The sequence below is a fragment of the Chironomus tepperi genome, unplaced genomic scaffold (genome assembly GCF_022539635.2).
Source record: "Chironomus tepperi strain 1889 unplaced genomic scaffold, CSIRO-AGI_Ctep_v1 contig_210, whole genome shotgun sequence".
Classification (NCBI taxonomy): domain Eukaryota; kingdom Metazoa; phylum Arthropoda; class Insecta; order Diptera; family Chironomidae; genus Chironomus; species Chironomus tepperi.
In genome coordinates this window covers 1-20,384 of record NW_027226332.1, presented here as the reverse complement: position 1 = coordinate 20,384, position 20,384 = coordinate 1, and the positions used below count along the sequence as shown (strand labels likewise).

General features: G+C 28.7%; 2 protein-coding genes and 1 long non-coding RNA gene across 3 annotated transcripts; all 3 read right to left on the bottom strand.

Moving 5' to 3' along the window:
• Positions 1 to 880: 880 nt before the first annotated feature.
• Positions 881 to 2,065, bottom strand: LOC139090072 (uncharacterized). Its single transcript, XR_011544352.1, has 2 exons — positions 1,373 to 2,065; positions 881 to 1,205 (listed from the first exon to the last, which is right to left on the bottom strand). It is a non-coding gene; the product is annotated as an uncharacterized lncRNA (long non-coding RNA).
• A 3,809-nt stretch (positions 2,066 to 5,874) lies between these two features.
• Positions 5,875 to 13,975, bottom strand: LOC139090071 (histone-lysine N-methyltransferase PRDM16-like). Its single transcript, XM_070639758.1, has 4 exons — positions 13,965 to 13,975; positions 13,261 to 13,366; positions 6,606 to 6,717; positions 5,875 to 6,188 (listed from the first exon to the last, which is right to left on the bottom strand). The coding sequence occupies exons 2-4, from the start codon at positions 13,334 to 13,336 to the stop codon at positions 5,972 to 5,974; spliced, it is 405 nt and encodes a 134-aa protein (XP_070495859.1). The 5' UTR covers positions 13,337 to 13,366; positions 13,965 to 13,975; the 3' UTR covers positions 5,875 to 5,971.
• On the bottom strand, positions 13,961 to 15,050 carry LOC139090073 (zinc finger protein 181-like). The gene is made up of 3 exons (XM_070639760.1): positions 14,220 to 15,050; positions 14,074 to 14,125; positions 13,961 to 13,973 (listed from the first exon to the last, which is right to left on the bottom strand). Exons 1-3 carry the CDS (start codon positions 14,635 to 14,637, stop codon positions 13,961 to 13,963), a joined length of 483 nt encoding a protein of 160 aa, XP_070495861.1. The 5' UTR covers positions 14,638 to 15,050.
• Between the last annotated feature and the right edge of the window lie 5,334 nt (positions 15,051 to 20,384).

Here is a 20,384-nt window from a genome sequence, read left to right as displayed (position 1 = left end):
TGGTGCTTTTGGCTGAATCTTGGCTAATTTTTGGATTTCAGCTCAAATGAGCTTCACACCCTCTGTGGTTGGCAGCGTGATCGCCCCGACAATTGCAGCACTTCGGGGAACCTTCTCTGGTTTTTCTCGAAAATTCACCTATTGGGTGATCTTCGGTACATTTGATGCATTTTTGAGTTAATTTTGCAAGGTTTTGTGACTGCATTGATATTCCCCCAACGTCTTTTTGGCAATTTCTAGTAAAATACGTATTTTTCCATATCCTCACTTATTATTCAATAGAATACACTAGCATTATGTGTGGTAGTTGATAAACTTCTCATTTAAGGCTTTTAAAATGATTTTTTTATCAAATATTGAACTGCACAAAATTTGTGTCGAGTCATTGTTGACTAATTTGAAAATTGGTTTTTGTGACAGCTTAAGCTTGTTACATAATTCTCTGAGTTTGGTCAGGCTGGATTTGACGATTATTGGCTTATGTGCCTTGATGGGGTTGGGATCCAAAGCTTGTTTTTGGACTTGGTCTTGAGATTTTTGGACTTGGCCTTGAGATTTTTGGTTAGCTTGAATTTTGACCTTTTTTTGGATTAACTTAATCCTAGGATTTATTTTTTAATACTGAAAATTTAGAAAAATTCAAATTCAAATTTTTGAAAAATTCTAAAAAAAAAACTCCGTCGGAAGCCTTGCAGAATTAATTAAAAACGGTTATAAATATTTACGATAGTACTATGTATCTAAAGTTTAACTTCTCTGTTAATAGACAATGTTTAGGCATCTTTTACAAAATACGAAATAACTTACAAATAATGGATGTTATATATCTTAAGATCTGAAAATTCGAGATGTTTTATTAATGTTATACAACAACAAAAAATTTAAAGACACAATCATTTATTCAATTATTCTTCTTTTTTTGCATCAAATTCTTTATTGAATGAATCTCAATGAAAAAAAAAAATAAAAAATTTCCAAAATGTTATGTGGAAAAAAGTGAGTTTTTTTGGTCTAGCTTCATATGCTCAGCACATACTGTTGTGATTTTACTGGTATGCTGTCTGTTTGATTGGCACCTGCCAGAATACCATGCTTCTTCTTCATGTGAGCTACGTATGTACGCTTTTGTTTGAACTTTTGATGACAGTCATCACATTTGTGGACGTTTCCACATTCTTTCAGGTGGGTTTTGAGGTACTTAAATTCTGTGGATTAAAATTGAAAGTGATTAGTGATGTTATTACAGTTGCAGAGAAGTTATGGCTGAATTTAGTGTCAGAAATTGAAATTCAAGGTTTAAGTCCAAGGATTAAAATCGGGATTAACTAAATCCTAGGATTTAAACTAAATTCAGTCTGTCTAGCATGCCTACCTATATATCGTACATTGCATCGTGGACAGAAATATCTAACATTTCCCTTAAAGTCAATTCCTCTCGTTTCCGCTTCTAAAATACTTTCACTCTTATTATCTACTTTTGAATCAGTCAATGTCATCGAATATACATCTGAGGGCAATTCCTGAACTTCTATCACATTGTTCAAAACAACATCATTGTTTTCATATTTTACAGTCTCGGCTGAAAGTGAAGAAGAAATGATTTAAATAAAGATAGACTTTTTTGTGGACTAATTTACGGAACATTACGAGACATTTAAGATCTACGGTACAAAAGATATTTTTCTACTGATTTTAAAAGGAACAAATATTTGTCAATTTGACAGAAGCCTTTCGTCGTTATGTCTTACCAATTTACATGCTAAGAGAATAAGTAATTAATGTCTACGATTTACGGAAGCACTTTAAACCCTTTTTTGATAAAGAGATTCTAAAAGCAAAAATATCTGATAAATCCTACAATAAATTGAATTCTTAGGTGCTGACCGGAATAACTCCATCTATGTCTACTTTATTATTATTATGGCTATTAGTATAATTAATTTCTATGGTTTCTAAGATTGAAATTGAAGGGATCAATATGTTTGGATAATTAGAATCCAAGGTGTGGACACTGGAATGTTGAGTGAGCAAAGCAACATAATGTTGTATGACACAAGGACACTGATACCACTGCTACGTTGACGTGACAAAATATAAGTTGACTAACGGCGTTGTGACAGCTGTTCTTGGCTTATTTTGACGATGAAGTTGTCGCTCGAATTCTCCTTGATTGGGATCATTAACTGGATATGCTGATCTCTAAGTCAACTCGGACATTGGTCTTGAAGGTCGTTCATCTATAATCTGATGAGATTTGACGTATAGTGACGTAACATGGCAACGCAACAGTATTTTGAAGTTTTATCATCAACACGGCGACATAAAAGTTGCGCAACATTGTCCTTGTTGCTATGTTGTATTGCTCAGGATAGGTTGACGATCTCTAAGCCTTTTGATTGAACAATCTTCAAGCTACTGACTTATATTGATGATCATTATACTCCAAATCAATTCCATCAGTGTCCACACCTCAGATTCAGATCTGTCTGCAGACACAACAAAAAGACATGAACTAAAAATGAGGAAATTTGCATTTTTTTATGATTGCTTTATTAATAGTAAAAATGAACAAAAAAAAAATTAAAATCATTTTTGGCGTTTGCAGATTAATTACTTACTAATTTTTGGCATGAAAGAAATATTATTAAGTTTTTTTGTGTAAAATATAAAATAATTTCTTCCTTGTTACAACTCACGAACACATAAATTTTTTTATAATTCTTAAAATTTAAATTATTCTCTATTGATAATAAATTATTAATTCAAAAATATATACTTCTGCTGCTGCTTTTGATATTAGGTATGTAAAAATACATTTTCTTCAATTTATGTGTTATATAAAATCGTTAGAAGTTAGTCCATATGGGATTGATTTCTAATTTTGGTGGAACTAGAGGTGTATGTGAGAATATTTTGAGGATATGGCAACAATGCTCTTTTCTTTAAGGGAGTTTGTTCTAATAAATTGAGTATAATGAGGATTCAGTGGCTATTTTCTTGAATTTTGTGGAGGTTTCGTGAAAATGGAAGTTTGAAGCACAAGCCTCAAAGGAGACACAAAATTTGCAGAACAATGACAAATTGAGTCGAGTTCGTTCGTGTCGACTTCAAGTTATGAGAATCCCATGTCTAGCGACACGAACGGAAAAAGCTCCATCACAAAAACATTTATTATCTCCACAATGGAAAGCGCTTCCGTGTGTCATCCATTAAGAAAGAAAAATGTCGCTTCCTTAATGGTTATCACACGAACGTGGCTTCTGTTTGACGCTAATAAATGTGTCAACGACGGAAGCCTTTTTCATTTGTGTCACTCAGGAGTATTTGTTAAGTTTCCCAGACGACAGGACAACTTTAAAATGTGCTTGTCAATTCCGCGATGAACTGCACCACTTATATTATGTTGGTATTGAGGAAATATGTATGTAGCGCTATTTGGACATCGTTGGCATTATCAAGGACATAGGAATTCTACAGTAGAAGATATAGGACAGTACAACAGATTGATTCGCAGTGCTATTTTGCTATTTATTATTATTAACTCCAATGTCTTATTTATCGATTCAAACTTTCCTATACGCGCCGATCTGGTGCCGGTTTCGATCAATTAACCGATTTGTGCTCGGATTGTATCAGAGACCGACGTCGACTCGGATTTTGTATGGAAAAATTGAGTTGACTCGACTCGAATACAAAATTTTGGATAGTGTACTGCAGGTTTGATTTTTACGGTATTTGAGGCTTTTGACAGTATTAATACTGATTGCTAATGCTATTGACGCTTATTTATATTCAAAATGAGTCACTCTTATATTTGTTCATTTTAAGTATTGAATAATGTGATTTACACATTATACTTAAGGATGGCAGCTAGATATTTTTGGAAGCAAGCGTTATTCTCAAATAAGCTTAGCAAATTGAATTGATAAAAAGCTGATCAATCATTCAAAAATTAAGTGATGGAAGCTATTAAATTCAGTCTACTTTTTAATTATTAGAATGAGTGCAAAATGAGAACCAAAGTATATGCCAACATTGTTTACTGAAAATGCTTCCTATGAAAATCTAAAATACTATTGCATTTGAATCATGTGTTTAACTAAATGTAATCTATTGACTAGTATTGTTATCGTCCATCCTTAATTTTGTAAGAAATTTAATCCCATATGAAGTATAAGTTTTATGAGTTAGACAGTTCAATAAATAGTACGTTCCTTAACACGTGGAACAATTTGTTCGTAAAAAAGAAAACATTTACGTATAAAAAATATATAATTAACTTAATTAATTAGTGACTTGATTCTTTCATTCTTTTTTTATCCTATGAATTTGATTTTTCACTAGTATTTAAATCATTCTCATTTCCATATCTAATAACAGTTTCGTGATCATGATCATCATCATTAAAATGTTTACGATGAATACGCTTTTGATGCTGTTCGAGATTCCATTTACGTCTAAATTTCTTAAAGCATAATTTACATTGAATTTTTTTCTCCACGCCGCATTCTGCAATGGAAGGACATAGTTTATGAGGCACATGTGCATATTTACAATAAAGTATCAATTCTTATGGGAATATGAAAGGAACATAACAAACCATGATTTTGATGTCTCAGCATAATGCTTCGTGTTGAATACCATCTTCCACATTTAAAGCATTGAAAGTCTTGGCCGTTTTTACGTTGCAGTAATTTGGTTGCAAAAAAATCATCTATACCAAAATAGGGCCATAAACCTAACATTTTATCCAGAAACAAAACAATTATTAGGATTGAATCACGGGTATTCATGTCTTTTTTTTTTGAGAAAACATTACCAAACAGTTGCTGTGTTAAGCATAGTATTAGCTAATATTAATCACACACAAACACACACGATCAAAAAAAAAAGGAAAAATAAAATAAAAATTATAAAAAATTTAAATAAATTAAGGTACAATATTGAATAAGTTCCGAGGTAGGGGCAATAAACATATTTTGTCATTTTTATATTTATTAAAATTAAAAAAAAAATATTATGCTATGTTCAGCTCATTATCACAATTTGAGCTATTGTCAACTTAATGGCTTAATGAGTAAATCTCAAAAAAAAATGAGTCTGTCCAAAATTTGAACATAAAACAAAATTAAAAATCAATAGGATCTTCTTGTTTAATTATAGTCTTTAAAGTAGCATTTGTGAAATCTTCAAAAATCCAGGTTCCATCACGTTTGTGCTTTTCCATATGCTTTCCGAGATTTCGTCTTTGTGTAACTTTACGTAAACAAATCGGACATTGTGCACCGACTCCACATTCACGTTGATGAGATCTTAAGGCTGACACTGTTAAGTTAGAGGAATGGAGATTTGATTTTATTGAAGTAAAGGAGATGGAGAAATTCATTCACTAAGATGGATTGAACTGGACGAAAATAAATCCTAGGATTTAAAGTTGGACTTAGATTTATCTTGGGATTAAAAAATTGAAATCATAGATTTTTAAATTTGGAAAAAGCTTTCTTCCTGGGATTGATTTCTCAAACCAAGGATGATCAGCATTCTAAATCACAAGCTTAGCGACCAATCAATCCAATTTAGCAATGAATTTCCTTCATTCCTCGTAAATTGAAGACATTCTGTTTACCCTTTTTGTACTTTACTCCGCATCGATTGCAGCAGTATCGAATTCCATCATTCATTATAACAATTTTTGGTTCGTATAGATCACCTAAAAGAGAACAAATATGAAATACATTAATATACGGTTGAAAGTGCTTAACAATTATTGATTACGAGACATTTTTTAAAATTCTAATATGACTTTGTACTGTAAATGCTACTAATAAGTTCTACAATTTGTTAGATTCAAAGTTTTCTAGAAAATATGTATCATAAAGTTCAAAATATATATATTTCCATTTCTTTCATTTTTAAGGTTTTTTGAACATAAAAAAACATTAATTCATTTAACAATTTTTTTTCACATAATTCAAATTAATTCCATTTTTAAATCTTTATTATCCGTTTGTGATTTCCCATATTCAATGTGTGCTTCCTCTGATGTCAGCTTATGTACTTGCTGTAAATGACGTAAGACATTAAATCCATGGGTAAATCGTTTCAGACATAATGGACATGAAAAGTTGTTTCCTCTTAAATTGCACTCATGTCTTAAATGTCTAACAAGCGAATGCTTAATTTGGTATCTGAAGATGAAAAAAATTAGCAAAATGTTATGAATGATGTTCCGATTAGTTAATTGACTTTTTTGGGGGGTTGTTTGCAAGTCACGTCTAGCATGGACTACCACAGTCGAAAATGAAGCCATTAAAGAGATTGTACCAAAGTATAAGACACAATATTTAAGGTTTTGTGCCAAAACTCAATTCAGAATCGAACAGCACAATGTAGTGTCACATGAGCGCAATTGTGTCACTGCATTGAGTGTCCTGACGGCAACATCACGACTGTTTTGGCTCATTTTACGGCAAAAAATCAAATTCGCCGCATCGTGCTGCTCGGTGCAGTTGCTAAATTTCATTTAAATCCACAACATTTGGACAGAATGCTCCACATGACTAGCCAGACATCACAACGCAAACAACCCCCACACAATCACATACTTTCGATCACAGTTTTCATTTGGACACTTATAGTAGCCATCCTCTAAGTATTGCTCAAAATCCTGTTTATTGACACGTCTCTTGTCCGTTGATGATGCATTCGAGTTGGAATCTATAAAATACAAAATATTAAAAATTTTAATGTTATGTTAGTACGTGACTTGACAAATGGAAAAAGTATATGACTAAGAACTACAATAATATTACATTCACATCTGGTGATGGTGTGTACACATAAAAAATATATAGCAAAAATATAGGTTGATTGTCAGGAGAGTGTCTAATTTGTGATGGCTGAGAATGTAGGGGGTGGTGCGGGGTGTATCCCTAATTTTTTAACGGATTTTTAATGATTTGAAAATTCCTAAAAATCACCTAAGTTCTAAGCACCAAATTAGACATAATCCAAGCTATTGGATAGACCCTCCTGACAAATTCTTTTTAAAAATCATTGTGACTCGTTATTATTTTTAATATTATTTTATTGCAATTATTTTTCATCTTGAATTTTACAGATTTTTTCATTTTTTTTTTTTCTCGAATTAGATTTTTTTTTTGTAACTTTTTGTTTAATAATTTTAATGGTTCATTCTTGCTAACTCCTAATTGTGTTAAGATTTTTTTTTTTTACTTTGTTTTTGCAAAATATAATGTTAATTTTTTTTAAAGAAATTAATGTGATGCACTTTCATACTAATTCACTCAAGATCTCTCATTTTGTGTAATTTTTTCAATTATGTCTAGCACTTTTCAGGTTTTTCATATTTTTTTATACCAAATTTTTGTGAAAAAAAATTATGCTTGTTGGTACCTTAACATTAATTTTTAGACAAATTCTTGCAATATTATTAACATTATAGTTTATCATCTTTTTCTTTTCTTGTTTTATTGGATAGAACCTATTATGAAAAAATAATTTGTATCGAACTTTTCTTTCAAAAAGTTTTCATTTTCCTCTCTTTTTTTCGACTTTTTTTCTTAACAATTCTTTTTATATTTAAGAGTTTATTTTCGTTTTTTCAATAACATTATGACTGATTAATTCTATTATACAGATGTAAAAATATTTCCAAATTTTTAGGAAATATTTCTTAACATTTTTTTCTCACTGTTAATTTTTAACTTTTTAAGGCACGCAAACTCCTTGATCATGATTTGTTTTTTTGATATATTTTGATGTACTTGCGAGATGCTTTTGGAAATTTGGTGACGAAATTCAATTTAATGTTGATTGTTGAGAGTTGGAATTGGAAGGAATTTTGATTTAGTTTTTGGATTCTTGGATTAAAACTAAATTTTGAAAATTTAATTTTTGGATTTTATATCAATAAACTTGACCTTCATATCAGAAATTAAGCATAAAGTCTAATTTTTTGATTCAAAAATTAACTCAATTGATTTAATCCTAAGATTAAAAATTTAAATCCAACTTTAATCCTAAGATTTCAAAAAAGGGAATGAAGAAAGTAGGAAAAAAATGAAGAAATTCATAACATAATCACAGACATAGTCGTTTGCCTGTAATTGAACATCAGAATAAATCCAAATAATTTTGAAAAGTCCACTAAAGACTCAAGACAGAGTTCAAGTCGACTCAAATTTTATACAATTTCCATACAAAATTCGAGTCCCAAGCTCTGCCCAAAGAAACCAAACACAATACGATCTTAAGACAATTTAAAGTTCAGCATATATGCCAAAAGATTCACAATGTTTCAGTTTGAAAATGACTATCAATTTCATGAATTAAGCACCAAATTAATCTACATACACGGAAATACAAAATCAAAATATAAATCAACAATATGATCAATAAGTTGGCGTTCCTTGACTTTTTTTCATTATTTTTACATTAGGTAATTTTTTTTTCTTATATTTCATTAAGTGTTTTGGTAGTTATGTTTTTTTTTTAAATTAAATTAAATTAAACTTTATCTCTCAACATTTGCCCAATAAGTAAATGAAAATAATAAAAATAATAATTTAATGTGTGATTTTTTGAATTACACGAACAAATGTTAGTTACATATTTCTTTATTAGCTAATCCACTTCCATATGTGTTTTTTTTTTGTTGTTTTTTGGGGGGCATTCATTAGTGATGGTCATTTTGACAATTTTTAATTCTTAGAAAGGTGTCTTCAAGTTCTTATTTGATTTTCATACATCACACATGGTACACATGTGTGATGGTCACACTACATGCGATACACTAGTAGTGGCTCTTGGATAGGGAACTATTGTGCAGACACAATATCGCATCGAATCTTGGAGATGGTACACATATGGGTCACACTACATTCTACGCTCTTAGTTAGGGTACAACTGTTGCAGAGACAATACCACATAAAAAAGCATGCATTTTTAAAATTGTAGTTCAGATGTGTGATGGTAAGACCACATACAACTAGTGTATCGCAGATTTTGAGTAGGAAACAACTGTTGCAGACACAACAACACATGAATTTTGAAAATTCTGGTTCAAGTGTGTGGTCACACTAGCATAAAATTAGTGTATCGCAACTCTCAGATGGAAAACAACTGTTGCAGACACAACACAATCCTAAGAGTCTTCTGAAGCAGTATTCAGAGACGAAATAGAGATTCTAGCTTGAACTCTATTTGTTGACATAGATCGTCTCTAGAATGACACTATAAAATGTATACATCACTAATGAATGTCCCCCAATTTAGGTTTATTTTAAAAAATGTTACATCGACTCAAAATCTAGCTTGTTTTTGTTTTGTTTTGTTTAAATAAAAAATATATATATATTTTTAAAATTGATCATTAGCAATTTAAAATATTGCATTAAGGAGCAATTTCAAGTACATAATAAGGTCTGAAGAGTGATGCAAAAAATAGATACAAATTTGTGTATCCCCATTTTTGTTAGTTGTATTATTTATTGGTTAAATGTAGTATGATTTTTTTTTCGTATTTTTTAATTAAAGTTTTTTTATCCTTTTTTTTTGTTTTGTTATACACTAATAAAAATAAATTGATTAATTGTTAATTAACAATCACAAAAAATCACATCAATATTTTCGGTCACAGCTCCGTTGGTTTTTATAAAACTTTTTTAATGGTTTGATTACTTGTTTGTTGCGTATAATAAATTATATGTTTATGTATCAATTGTGGCATAGCTATGCTTGCACACAAAATGATAGCTCTATAGATCTTCTTCTTGATTTTAAAAATTTTCATTCTCATTTTCACTACTCATTGTTTTTGAAAAATATTGATAAGTGGTTTTCTCATTGGAACTATACAAAGTTATTATTTTTATATATATTTTATTTTTTATGTATCTGATTGCTCTCACGCAAAAAAAAAATAAGGTATTATACTTCTTTTTTCTCATTTTTAAATAAAAAACTTTTACAAAATCCCTTTCGCTAGTATCCGTTTTTATTTTTTATTTTTGGATGATACCAAGTATTAAATTGGATATCCAAAACATTTTTTTTTATTGCATTTTATTCGAAGAAAAAAAAAAGATTGTATTAAATATAGTGGTTTAAATAATTAAATTATGGTGAATGTATAAATTGGTTAAACAAAAATCTGTTAACATTTTTTTATGTATTAATGAAAAAAAAAATAAGAAGAAAAAATAACGGGTAATAAATTGTTTCTGTACAGAAATTAAATAAATTCATTAAATTCATCGATTCAAAAAGAAGTAAAGTTCAGCTTTTTGCATAAATACTGGGACTTTAAAAGTTGATTGACTGGTTTGACTTGTTGATTGCATGTCAGAGTTTTAATTATAGATTGACTTATTAATATGACGATGATGATGTATGCAAGTATAAGGTAAGTTCAAGGTTAAGTTTATTGAAATGTTTCATGAACTTTTAGAAAGATTTCAATGCTAGAATCACAAATTTGTGTGATACAATGCAACAAACACTGTTTCAAGCCGTAAAATGGATCAGCCGTCACGATGCCGTCAGAGCAACTTTGCGTCATACCGCTATACGAAGACATAGCGGTGCTCTAGCAAACAAGCTGAGCTGTATAAGAATGTGATAGATGTAAATTGATATGTATGTTTGCTATATCTCATAGATCCTTATATTAAAAATCATTTAAGCTTCTGATCTTCTAAACATCATTTAGTTGTATCATATCAATATAATTAAGTTCCATAATTTATTATCAACAGAGCTCGAAGCTGACTCAAAGTTTATCTAAAGACTATTAAAAGATACGATATCCGAGCTCTGGTATTTAAGTTCTCAAAATGAAAATTTTTATAAATTCTTATCTGAATAGGATTGAATCCTTAAAAAATCAGAAAATTCCAAAGTTTAACTTGAAAAGCTCATTAATTTCAATTTTAAGGCATTTTACTTATGGTAACATAGATCTGATAGTCGATCAAAAATCCTGTCCCAAACCGACATGACTCTGACTTGTCGGGTAAAATTTAAATCCGGCACCATACCAATGTAACAATATTCAGGACATTCAATTTTGTCTAAAAATATTTGACTAAAAAAGCTCATTTTTTGAAAGCTTTTAAAACTTTTAATTCTAATAACAATATATAAATCTTAAAAATCTTAATTTTAAGAATTCAAAACAATTTCAAAAATTCGATGAAATTTGCAACAAGCTCATAAAAGACTAAAGAATCGTTAACAATAGAATTCAAACTAGACCAGATAGTCATGCAAAAAGCCAAATTAAACTCTCAATTTCAAATCAGACAAACTAAATCAAAATGGAATTAAATGCATTTTTGGACTTTTTATAACATAATCGCTTGCAAAGCTTGAGATTTTTTTCGATACTTTCCAAAATTATAACAAACATCAACATTAATTCCACTAGATGAATTTACTTAATTTCACGATAACAATGTCATCTGTTAAACATAGTTCTTTTTTTAAAAATTATTATTATTAATTTTTTTGTAATATTTGATTTAGAATCCTAACTAAATATATTTTTATTTATGTTAAATTCATTAATAATTATTGCCATTTTTTTTTATCTTCCTTCAACATCAGGCCTGATTCATTATAATACGACCGACAACAACGAACATAAATCTTTTAACAGAAATTTTTGTTTCGTTTTAAAAACTATAACAAATAATCGACTATACTTTTTTATATCACATTCCAATTTTTTGACTAATTCATATTTTTTTTTTTATGTTAAATTAAATGAAAAATTTTTTAATTTTAGAAAAAATTGTTTCAATTTTCATCATATCATGTTTTGTTTTTTTTTTCTGCAAATAATCATATTCCACTGGTATTCTTAGTTATTCTTCTTCTTATCGTCGGCATCATAATATTATAATGTACAATATTAGTAATCAATAGCTTCACAATTGTTAATCTTATTGTTTTTTTTACTTAAAATTTAGATAATAAAAGTATCAAATTTGTATGACTTTCTTCCCACCCACACTTATGCATTTATAAGAAATCCATTGATTATGTTTTTTTTTGAATCGTCAGAGACACCTTAAGAGACACAAACACATATACATGCTCCGTCTTTTGAAGACCTTAATTGAACATATTTTTTTTGGGGAGGATGACTGTTTGGATTTAATAAATAATGCTTGGTGTATCCGACGACATTCATTCCGGTTTGGATTTAAAGCTAATTTTCAGAATGAATCGACTTAACTCTTAGGATTTAAATTAAATCCGAGGGTTAAAAAGCTCAATCTTCATATTAAAAATTAAACCAGTCAATTTATAGCTATTCTATGGATTAATCATTTACACCCTATAACCAAATATGATCGAAATGGTCAAGATTGATGGAAATTCAGTCACAGGAATCCTCCCCATATCAAGACGAAAAATCATAACAGGAATTAATCTACGATTTTTTTATTTAATTGTTAAGCTTAGCTTGATTGATATTTGATTTGTTGAGAAAATTAAGAAATTGCAATTGGATGGGGTCGAGAAAGAAATGGTAACACATTTATCACTTATAAGACAAACTACACTCTAATGCTTTTAAAGCATACATTCCAATAATTTTTATCACAGAATTATTACATTCCCTATCAATATTCTCACTTATCCTTCCCATCGATATCATTTTAATCGCAAATTCTAGTTCCATTAATCCTTTTTTTATGATTGAATAAAAAAATAAATAAAAAAAAAGATCAATACCCAAAACAATCTTGTGTTATGTATGGCAACATTATTATTTTTTTTTCCTTTTTCTTTGATTCATAAATTAATTAAATTTTCATACTTTTTTTAATAGATATTTACACACAGCCACCAATAGAAGAAGAAAAAAAACAAAAACAAAATTCAAAACTTTTTTGTAAACTTTTTCATTATTATTTCTTTCATTAGATTAGTAGTACGTTTGATTGATGATTAAAGGATATTACCAAAATCGTAGCTTAAAATTCCCAAAAAAAAAGAAGTAACGATTCAAAATTATATTTCATATATTATTTAACATTAATTTTTCACTATTTTCATTTCACTTAATATTTTTTTTCCCTATTACAGCGTTGTTGATGTTTATTTCTTTTATATCGTAGAAATCTAGAGATGTTTTTTTTTCGATCTATCTGTAAAATACAAATTGATTGATATTTTTCACTGGATGTCGTTCAATGATCCTATGCCAATCAATTTTTCACTACTCACACAAAATTGATACTACACTAATCGATTGCTTATTATTTTTTTTGCGCTGATTTAAGATTATATTATGATGAATCATCGATGTTGATGTGTTCGCATGTGTAAGACCCTGTAATGAGGATATAAATTGATATTAGTATTGTGTCTAAATTACTATTTCTAATTATGAATCAATAAATTGATTTGATTTAATATTTAATGCAGCACTAGAATGTCAAACGTTCAATTGACATGTATGTCACATTGGTGTTGCATTAGAATTATTTGTGTCATGGCTTTGTCGAGGATTGTGTCAGCAACAGTTAGATTGAAAGTTCATTGTTGCAACCTAAGCTCTACATAGGAACATGGTTACAACAACTGTCACACAACTTTAAAACTTAGTGTCACACTACTCTAAGCATGCAAGTCTGTATTGAATACATATCTAAACTACTGAGGATCCTAAGCTATTTGACACTATAAAATGGAAATTTGATGACAAGAAGGTTCCATTGACGATCTACCCCATTAAACATGACACACTAAATCAGTGTTGTCCAAGCTTTTTTGTGTCACGACACACCTTTGTGGTAAGCCACAACATGACATGCGACACACACTTTGAACAACACTGCACTAATGATTTTGAACATCCTGAGCTTTTAAAAGCTCTAAAAAATCCCCAAAATGCTTTAAATCTAATTATACTTCTAATTGCTACTTACAAATTATGTCTGGATAAAGTTGACATAAGATAAAAGGAAAAAGACAAAGAAAAATAATTTCTAATTAGTTTCAACTTCTACATAATCAGTAATTCAACAAGTTTCTTACCTGTGTTTTGACTTTTTATGACAAACAGGACATTCAAATTTTGGCTCGACACCTAAATAGGAAGGAAAAAATTTCATTTTAATTCAGGAATAAAAAATAAATTTCATTAAAATAAGGAATAAAATTGGCTCATGACGATAGCTTACCACACTCGAATCGAATGTGTCTATTAAGGCTATGAGGTCTTGCATATGTGTTTCCGCATCGCGAGCATGAATATGGTGCTCCGCCTAATGATGGCTGAATTGGTGTAAGTGATAAGGGCGATAATTGATTAGTTGCAGTACTACTTGTTGATGATGATCTTAATTTGTCGCGTTCATTATGATCACGATTTGCATTGACAGACGATCTAGGTAATAATCCTAGACCTTTGATAAATGGTAACTGTGGCGAATTGGTAACCTGTCCAATTTGCGCACCCGATTGTGCTGAATTATTTGACGATGCTGCAGATAAATTTTGAGCCGTAACAGCTGATATTGCTGCATTTCGAAGTTCAATTAGGCACGTTGCTGGTGTAAAAAGTCGTAAGTCACATGGCTGTTCATCTGATGGAGACATTTGCCCAAGTTTTTGCTTAAAGTCTGAAAGGAAAACTAAAATGAGATAAAGATTTTTAATTAATTATGTTTACAGTTCTTAAAGTATGAAACAACAATTCAACATTTAAAAAAAAAAACAGGAGGAGTTTTTTGTAAGTAATGAAAAACGTGGAAATAATATTAAGCGTTTCTTGTGCCGTTTTTTTTAGACCATGATATATAAAGATGAGACATGAAGGCAATTACTTTTTTTCATTTTTTTTTTGTTTCCAAAGTTCTTGTTATGCTGGATGAGAAGAAAGAATGACGAATATTTAATAATGATTATAATAATAAGGAACACAATTCTCATGATTCTTAAAATTCTAGTCACAAAATTTATGTTCTGTGAATAATGAAAACTGCTTTCCTTATGGGTTGATTTAATAGAATTTTTAACCATCACCAAGAATACTACTACTTAATATAGAATATAAAACAAGAAATTATATTAAATTTAATATAAAAAAAACTTTTCCATCATCACATAAAAAACTTTTATGCGACGATGAATTTTTATGTTAATTTTTAATGATAATCATTTAATTATATGTATGCATGTAAAGAATCTGTTTATATATTTGACTCATTTGAAGTCATTTAAGACTTCAAATTGTCACTCTAGAAAAATAATTGAAACTACAAAAGAAAGGAAACTATTTATTTAACTACTGAACAAAGTTATCATAACTATTTTTTTTTTTTTTTGGTTTTGTAAAAAATGCAGCACTAAAAAATAAAGCAATCAAATTTTACTAAGATACGATCATAATATAATGGATGTTGAGTTAATTATGCTGAAGATGATTGTTGGATGTCTTTTGGATTTGAGATTAAATTTGGATTTACTTTCACTCGAGCAGCATGTCATGGTAGTCTAGGGCACAACTAGGTCCTAAGACGAGAAGTTGCCCTGACGATACCTTGACGGGTGAACTGCTCTGGTGAGATTTTAGTCGGATTTTTAAAAATCAATATTATTTTTCAATTTAAGAGTTATTTTCAATCTCAAAATTTGAATTTTTATCACGGATTTATTTTTAATCCGAAGATTTAAACTTAATCCAAATATAATCTCAAAATATCAGACATTTCAATCAAATTCAGCATTAATCAACCCAAAATTTATGTTTTTTTTTCTTATAATTACTCATATATATCAAATTCGATTTCTATAATACACTACAAAAAAAATCTTCAAAAATATGTTTTTATATCATCATAACATTGCTGATTATAAAACTAGTTCATTCACAGAAAAAAATTTAAACTATTCAAAAAATAAAAAAATTAATTAATAAAACCATAATAATAAATAAAATATGTATATTAAAATGTTGAATGCAGAATACTTTATATGTCAAAGAACGACCGATCCAGCTTCCCATTTTTTTTGCAATATACATTCCATACCAGTATTCATTTGATAATTTTTTTTTCTACTTTATACACACTACTTTTATATTTCTTACATAATTTGAGGGGGATAGGTTTTTGGCATTTTTACCTAAAATATAAAATAAGAACTTATTAGTATTGAGAAATTGAACTCTCATTAAATATGTTAATGTTAAAATTAAGGTTATATTAATGTGATTGATTAGTAAATTTGTTAATTTTTGTTCCTTTCAAATTCATGTTTTTTTTTTTATTATCATAATTTAAATAGGAATGAAACCTTAAAGCATATCAGAAGAAATTACACATTTAATTAATTAAATATCTAATCTACTTTGTGTAATCCATAAATTAGTATTCATTTTTTGGTTTTGAGTAATAAATAAGCTTATGGATGTCTTTTTTTTCATGCAAATCAAATCGATTGATTAAATTTCAAAAATACAATTGTGTGTCAAAAAAAATGGCATCGATTCTCTTAATTAAATTAAACTGATTTTTTTATCTTATCTCATCACAAATTGGAAACTCCCAACACCACAAAAAATGTCTTAGTTATTTACATTATTATTAGTTTTTTTGTTCATAAAAATGTTATTTTTGGATTTTTGTACAAGAAAAATTAAATAAATTAAATTAAGTTAGAAAATAAATAAGTTACGGTTAATCAAGAATTTCAATTTTTTTTTTACAATTATTAAGTACATCATCATTTAAACTACTTCTTTCATTTCTTGTGTTTTTTTTTTGGTTAGATGATCAAAAGGACTAGCATTTCTTGTTATGGAATGAAACTTTTTGGTGGGGGTCATTCGCATATGACGTCTAAAATTATAGTACGGGGATCAGTTTGGGTTTAAGGAAAGGTTTCTCTATCAGACAAGTTTGGGTAAGGATAGGTCTCCCTATCAGACAAAAAGACAGCATTTAGATACCTAAATGGACTTTATGTACCATGCAAGCATGCTTTATGCCTGTTAAGGTCTGAAGCTATGAGACTTGAAAATTACAAATAATTCTGACTAAGTTTAAGACTCAGGCCTTAGTCTGAGTTCTAAGGATCATTAAATTCATTCAACAGACGTCATTTACGAACAACTCCCCTAATTTAGATTAATTTTGTTAGTAAATCCAAAAAATCATTTAAAATCTTTAGATGTTTTCATCATTTCCTTGAACACCAAGCAAACATTCATCACTTGTTTGCAGTTCAGCTGGCGATGATGGCTTACAAAACTTTGAATTTAAATGACGTTTTAGATTTGAATGAATGTGTGTTTTATAGCCACAATTTCGTACGCAATGATACTTTGGTGGTACGCCTGTATAAGAAATAAAAAAAGAGAAAAATTGTAACTAGGTAAAGAGAATATTAAAAAGATTTTTTTAATCCTACCGCATTCCTACATGGATGAAAAGAAGCAGAAGTAAAGAAAAGAGAAATAAATTAATGAATTTTGCAATTAAGCATGAGATCAAGTCATACATACATTTTTAATGTGCTGTTTAAGACTATTTCTCCATTTATAATTGCGTCCGCATGTTTTACAATACCACGGTTTGTCTTCATTGTCCTGATAAATTATATTCTCTTGCTTAAGGCTTTCAAGAAGTTCTTTTGTTGGCACAATTTTAGAGCTATTTCCAGTCGAATGTCTACGAGTATTTACTACATTTTGAGATATTTTCTTAATTATTAATTTACTGTCAGGAGATGTCGATAATGTTTGCAGATTGATAGTTTTTGTTGGACTTTGAATTTGAGTTAATTGTGGGAGATTTGTAGGCTTAGGTTGTATCGGAATTATTTTTTTCACAGCAACAGCTATGAGTTTTGGTTTTGTTTTATGAATTTGAGTCAATGGCGGTAATTGCATTATATGCTGCGTTACAACTGGCGGTTTTGGTTGAATTTGTTTAAATTTACGTCGTACAGGAGTTTTAGTATTTTCCTTTGTCGGATACATTGTTATTTTAGCGGTCGACTTTGCTGTATGCCACACAGGAATATCACGGACCTCATAATCTTCATCAAATTTCTCTTGCTTTATTTCAGTTAGTGGAGGCAATTCAATATCATCATCTATGCCATTATTTCCTGTCGAAACGGAACTATGCACTGAAGTATAGTCGATCCATGATTCCTGTTGCTGTTGTTGTGGCGTTTTAGCTTCCGGCAAAGTCGGTAATGCAATTTTAAAGTTATGTTGTGAATATTCACTGTTATTTTCAGGGAAATAAAAGTATTTGTCTAAATTAATTGTCGTGTTAGTATCGCAAGCACCATCACCTACGAAAAGAATTAAAAGGTTTTGTATACATTGATTAATCTTGTTAGTGACCACAAATTTTTACTCTAAAATCAAACTTTTTTTTTTTTTTATTCTTTAGCTAAGTAAACAAAAAATTATGAAGGAAATAAAAAAAAACATCATCAAAAATAAAAATCAATAATTAGCAACAGCAAAAAGTTAATTAAATTAAGGTAAGAAAAAAATTATAAAGAATTATTGAGGAAGACTTGCGAAAATAGACAATTATTATCGTGGGTATATTAGCATTAGTCGGTTAGTTTGTGATTATTTTCTTTATTTCTAAACGATTAATATTGTTTAATTATTGTTAGTGCCATTAAATTTGGATTTTTTTTATTAATTCTAAAAAAAAGTTTTTTTTTTATTAGTTCCTCTAACTATTCTGTACTTCACTATATCACGTCTGGAGACAATGTCGTCGGTGATGACATTTTCTTCAGTGCCTAAAAATACAAGAAAATAATTTCAATTAGTATGGTGAAGAAAACATGATTTAAAGTACAAACGTCTAAATACCTGTGAAATAGAAAAATAAGTAAAAAAGAGATTTAATGACAGGAACGACTTGACTAAATCAAATTATTAGGTCAGATAGTTTAATTTAGCTAAATCGTTCCAAATTTTTGTGTTTATGATTTCTTTACAAATGAACGATTTAATTTAAAATTATTACAAAATAACAAAATTTTTTACTTTATTGATTATTTTTTTTTTTTTGTAATATAAAAGATTTCTTGAAATATCATGTTTGTTGTTGCTTTTATCTCATTTCAACCTAGACACAATCAGTTACTAATTTTAAACAGTTTTACATGAATAAGGAATTTTACAGTTTTGTGAATGTATATCTCGTATATATTCTTTAATCTAGCTCAAAATGTCTTTTTTCAAGTTTTTTTTTTATTTATTTATTTGTATTTTTTTTTTGCTTTTTATAAATGAAGGAAATAAATGCTTAACTAATAATTAGAAAGTATGAGTATTTTTCAAGTAGTTGTAAACTAATGTGCAATGTTTTGTATATTGATTCCATGTTTTTTTATTATTGTTGTCATTATGGTATATCATTTTTTTTCAAATTCATCAGTAAAATATCAACATGAAAGGACTTTCCCATCACCCACATGGATTGTAATCAACCAAAATCTTAATTTCTATTGCTTTAATGGAAACTTCAAACTTTTTTTCTGTTAATTTAAATTGAAATAAAAAAACAGGATTCACTTCTTTCTTACGGTCTGTTTTCAATGTCTTTTAATTAATTAAATCTACTTATAGTTTAAAAATAAGCAGAGATGTTTTCCTACATGATTGAAGGATTTTTTTTTTTACTTTTGAGTTGATTCTTTGAAATGAGTTATGGGGGAATTTAAAGAGATTTTTAGTCTGCAATTTACAATAAATCCAATTCGATAGGCTAGATTGTAGCTGTTATTTAAATTTAAAATTGAAAACTAGTTTAAATTTTGAATTTGAATTTTAAAATTGAAATCAAGGAGTTGCTAAGATTTCAAATTTAACTTTGAGTTAAGATTAAATTTAAATCCAAGGATTAAAGGAATGTTTTTAAATTTGAAACAATGTTTTTAAGGCTATTTTCAGAAATTCTTCATTTTTTTTTAAGTTTTAATTAATTAATCTATTGTAAATTATGGGTGGTTTTAGTGATGTATTCCTTAAGAATTTAAGAGAAATCTTTCTGAGTTATTGGTTAAATTTGAGAATTTTGAAATTTAAATTTTTTAAGTTCTAAACTTAATTTTTGAACAAAAGTGCTCAATTACAGTTAAAAAACCCAAAACTCATTCTCATCAAGAATCAACCCCCAAAATTATTTCAGATGGAAAGAAATCGAGTATTTTTTTTAATTAGTACCAAAACAAAGTCAAAATTTATTTGTACTTTATGCCAAAAATTTTTTCAATTTTTTTTTCTTATAGAACGATCAAAAATTTAGAGCATATTATGGAATGTTGATTTGTTTCATACCGTTTGTTCTTTTGGAAGACAGCTT